Source organism: Dacryopinax primogenitus (genome assembly GCF_000292625.1).
Source record: "Dacryopinax primogenitus strain DJM-731 SS1 chromosome Unknown DACRYscaffold_35, whole genome shotgun sequence".
NCBI lineage: Eukaryota > Fungi > Basidiomycota > Dacrymycetes > Dacrymycetales > Dacrymycetaceae > Dacryopinax > Dacryopinax primogenitus.
In genome coordinates, this window is record NW_024467232.1 from 1 (window position 1) to 3,630 (window position 3,630).

At 48.7% G+C, this 3,630-nt stretch overlaps 4 protein-coding genes across 4 annotated transcripts; 3 read left to right on the forward strand and 1 right to left on the reverse strand.

Annotated features, from left to right (window-relative positions):
- Positions 1 to 64: 64 nt before the first annotated feature.
- On the reverse strand, positions 65 to 706 carry DACRYDRAFT_112681 (uncharacterized protein; the record flags this gene model as incomplete). The annotated part of the gene is made up of 1 exon (XM_040769468.1): positions 65 to 706. The coding sequence occupies one exon, from the start codon at positions 704 to 706 to the stop codon at positions 65 to 67; it is 642 nt and encodes a 213-aa protein (XP_040623422.1).
- Positions 707 to 2,008: 1,302 nt separating this feature from the next.
- DACRYDRAFT_43667 (uncharacterized protein) lies at positions 2,009 to 2,317 on the forward strand (the record flags this gene model as incomplete). Its single annotated transcript, XM_040774543.1, has 2 exons — positions 2,009 to 2,089; positions 2,150 to 2,317. Coding segments are annotated over 2 exons (249 nt in total), but the record flags the coding sequence as incomplete, so codon positions are not given.
- A 339-nt stretch (positions 2,318 to 2,656) lies between these two features.
- DACRYDRAFT_37182 (uncharacterized protein) lies at positions 2,657 to 2,893 on the forward strand (the record flags this gene model as incomplete). The annotated part of the gene is made up of 1 exon (XM_040774427.1): positions 2,657 to 2,893. A coding segment is annotated over one exon (237 nt), but the record flags the coding sequence as incomplete, so codon positions are not given.
- Positions 2,894 to 3,099: 206 nt separating this feature from the next.
- On the forward strand, positions 3,100 to 3,315 carry DACRYDRAFT_60363 (uncharacterized protein; the record flags this gene model as incomplete). Its single annotated transcript, XM_040775627.1, has 1 exon — positions 3,100 to 3,315. A coding segment is annotated over one exon (216 nt), but the record flags the coding sequence as incomplete, so codon positions are not given.
- Positions 3,316 to 3,630: the final 315 nt, after the last annotated feature.

Below are 3,630 nucleotides of genomic sequence, written 5' to 3' on the forward strand. Positions count from 1 at the left end.
CTCCCACAACATATGTTGCAGGTCCCAGATGATTTGCTTGGTGTTCTGGGCAAAATGTCAAACGTTAGGAAAACGGTGTGAACGCATCAGTTCGGCGCACCTGGATACCCATGAGACCAACCAGATTCTTCTCGTTCGCATTCTTGAACTCGTACGCCGAAAACAGGTCGACCCACACGTACCGCTCCTTGTCCCATTCGATCTTCAGGGAACTGTCCTTTGGATTCGCTCCATCTGGCCTGCTTGAATTTTCCTTCAGGGTGGACTTGGGCGTATTTTTCGGCCGGAGCAAAACAGGTCGCGCCTCTGAGCTTCCTGGCCAACTCCCACAGGTCTTGACGATCAATTCGTGGAGAGGGCGGTAAGCTTGGAAGACTTCATCTTCCTTGCCCACAAGGGTCGACGTTTGATCTTTCGTGGTGAGGTGTGGAAGGTCATCCCATTCCTTCCCTGTGAAAACTGGATGGCTATCCGACAGCTGCTCTACGCATGCCGCGACCCATTCGGGCAAGGGTAAGATCGCTTCCATACGTTCGTTCGGAATAAGGAGGAGACGGGTCGACTCAAACATGACATTTCGCTTGCCTTCAAGTTTTGACGTGTTGAATGTGGAGCCCGCGGTGGTCTTCGCCTTGGCCGGTGTGGTGCTAGGTGCCTGGGAAAGGGCGGTGTTTTGACGAGGGGGTGTCTTTGGATTATGAGCCATGTCGAGGGAAACAGAAGTGGTAAGGACAGGGACAACTCACCATTATTCGATGCGTTTATATATCCCGTAGTCCGCTGGCACCCTCCGCTGGCACCCGTCTTCTGGCGAGCCTTCGACCCGGTAGGAACAAAAGGCTTGTCGATGCACAAAAGATGTCTTCTGACCGCGCGTAACCTCCGGCAAGCACAATACGTCAATGTCGTCCAGTTTCAAGCCGTTTAGAATAGCAATCCGTGCGCTGATATGTGTTCAATTACCGCCTTTTGTCCATCCGAGAAGAGCGCTGGACAATGGAGGAGTGAAATGGTCTTGAGACGAACAATATCAATGGGCAGAGGTCAAGGCGCGCGAGGAAGACGCGTGAGACGGATGCGACGTGAAGAGTCAGTCGCGGTACTGCCGCCGCTCGGCTTCTCATTACACCCTCACCGCCATATTCACCATACCTGCCTGACTTGCCACAGACACCTGTTTGACTAGCACGCCTACTGCAAAAGGTGTTTGATATGTCAAGGTGTCAAAAGACAACGTCTCGCCGTCTGTTCGTCACTGATCCACTCAAGCAGAGGCGGAAAACGGTCGCTATCTCCAAATTGCACCGACCAATGGAACACATACCGTGCAACAAGCTTGACAGGAATCCTGAAAACGCTTCATGCGTCCTTGAAATCCGCCAAGATCCTAATACTTGAAATTGGTAAGCTTCCTCCATCCTCTTCTGTACCACAACGATCAGGAAAGAAACACCAATTTATTCAAGCGCGGACAAATGTGATATGAACACTGATAGTGGAGGTGCTCAAGTCAAATGGATGGATAATTGTTTTTAGCACTCCTTGTTGGCATATAGTAGAGAGGTGCGCATATCGACGCGCACCTACAGGTACTGTACAGTACCTGCTTACATAAGCTAGGGACTGGACGGATAGTGCAAACTTTTCAGTCCGGACAAATGCATCTTGTTTACTGCCATTACCTGCCTACAGGTTATGAGCCCTGCTCAACAAGATCACTCTAAGCTTTTCTTTTAACTTCTGCAGACTGTGGACATCCTGCTGGATGACCTGTCTGTGTTATTGATTATCCCCATTGGAGGAGACTCTATTGGAGAAGACATCAGCACACTGGGAAAACTACATCCAAGCTACCTTCGTGGCATCCACCCCCTACTCTCTGTTTTGGCAATCACTGAGGCTCGAATTATAACTGATCACCTTTGATATTATTCAGCAACACTTTAAACAGCCCAGCAATGTCACACATATTTCCCTCAAGCATCTGAGATGCACCATCATCCACCCTGATATGCTCAATGCAGACAACTGGTATCCATGGAAGAGATGCATGCAAGCACTACTGAGAGAGTACAATCTCCTCAGCCATGTTGATGGCAGCATACCAAGACCAGAACCAGCAGGGACAGATGGGGTGACAGCAGAGGAGATAGAGAGGATGAGAGAGTGGGATGAGATAGACATGAGGGCACAGAACCAGATTGAGCTGTGTGTGGGAGATATGGAGATGGTGTACCTCATTGGGGCACTGACAGCAGGACAAATGTGGTCCCAGCTGATCATGGTCAAGGAGTCAAGGGGTGAGCTGGGGGTTATGGAAATTCAATGTCAATTGTATCATATGCAAGCTGTGGATGGATTCAACATGGTTACACACATCACTGAGATGCAACAACTACAAGAACAACTCCACCTGCAAGGTGAGATCATCCCAGATAAGCTATTCACCAACCTCCTCACTACATCTCTCCCCAAAACATGGGACACCTTCACCCAATCACTTCTTGGTGCATGTACTGGCCGGATGCCAATGACATCCCATGAGCTTGTCTCACTACTCTTGGAAGAGGTGAATTGGTGCAAGGAACAAGATTCCACAGGCAACCTTACCCCTCAAGAATGGAAGAAGAACCATGGCACATGAGCACACACAAACAACATTATCTGCAATAACTGCAAGAAGCCAGGCCACATCAAGGCAGATTGCTTGAGTAAAGGTGGTGGAAAGGAAGGACAAGGACCATGTTCAAGGGGGAGGAATAAGAAATCAGAGCAGACAAATCAGGCTGAGGAGGTCAATGGTGAGCTACTTGAAGCAGCCTATCATGCTACAGCACCTGGTCACTTCATTGGTCAGGATTGGCTACTTGACTCTGGCACAACCTCTCATATCACCCCACTTCATGATGTCTTCCTCAACTACCAACCCCTCACTATGCATGAGATCAAGGGTATAGGCAACAATGCCATACAAGCCAGAGGACAAGGATCAGTCAAGTTAGACTTTTATGTCAATGGGAAGATGATCACACATACCCTCAAGGACATACTCCGAATTTAAAGAAATAGATAATTCTCCTATAAATAAAAATCCATGATTATGCACCTAATGCTATGAATTCTCTGCTATCAGCTGGACATTTTGATGACATTGGTGGCAAGATCAGCTTCTCAGCAGCCAAGTGTGAGCTCAGGGATGTGAAAGGCATTCTAGTTGGCACTGGACAGAAGACAAATCATCTCTACCTGCTGAATGCCAAAGCAGAGCTAGTACAGTCATCAGGAGACCAAACTCATCAAGCAGCAGAGCATTGACTCAGCTGGTATGAGGCACACCTACACCATGGTCACCTTGCAATATCAGGACTCATGAAGCTACACTCTGATGGACTTGTCACTGGACTGAACATCAATCCTGCAACAAGCAAGGACTTTCAGTGCTCAGCCTGCATCGCAGCAAAACAATCAGCTCAGCCCTACCCAAAGGAAGCAGCAACCAGAAGCACAGTACCTGGCAAACTCACATTCAGTGATGTATGGGGATCAGCTCAGACACCAGCTCTAGGAGGAGCATGTGTCAGGGCACCAGCTCATTGGTTGGTCAAGAGACATGACTAAGCCTTTATGACA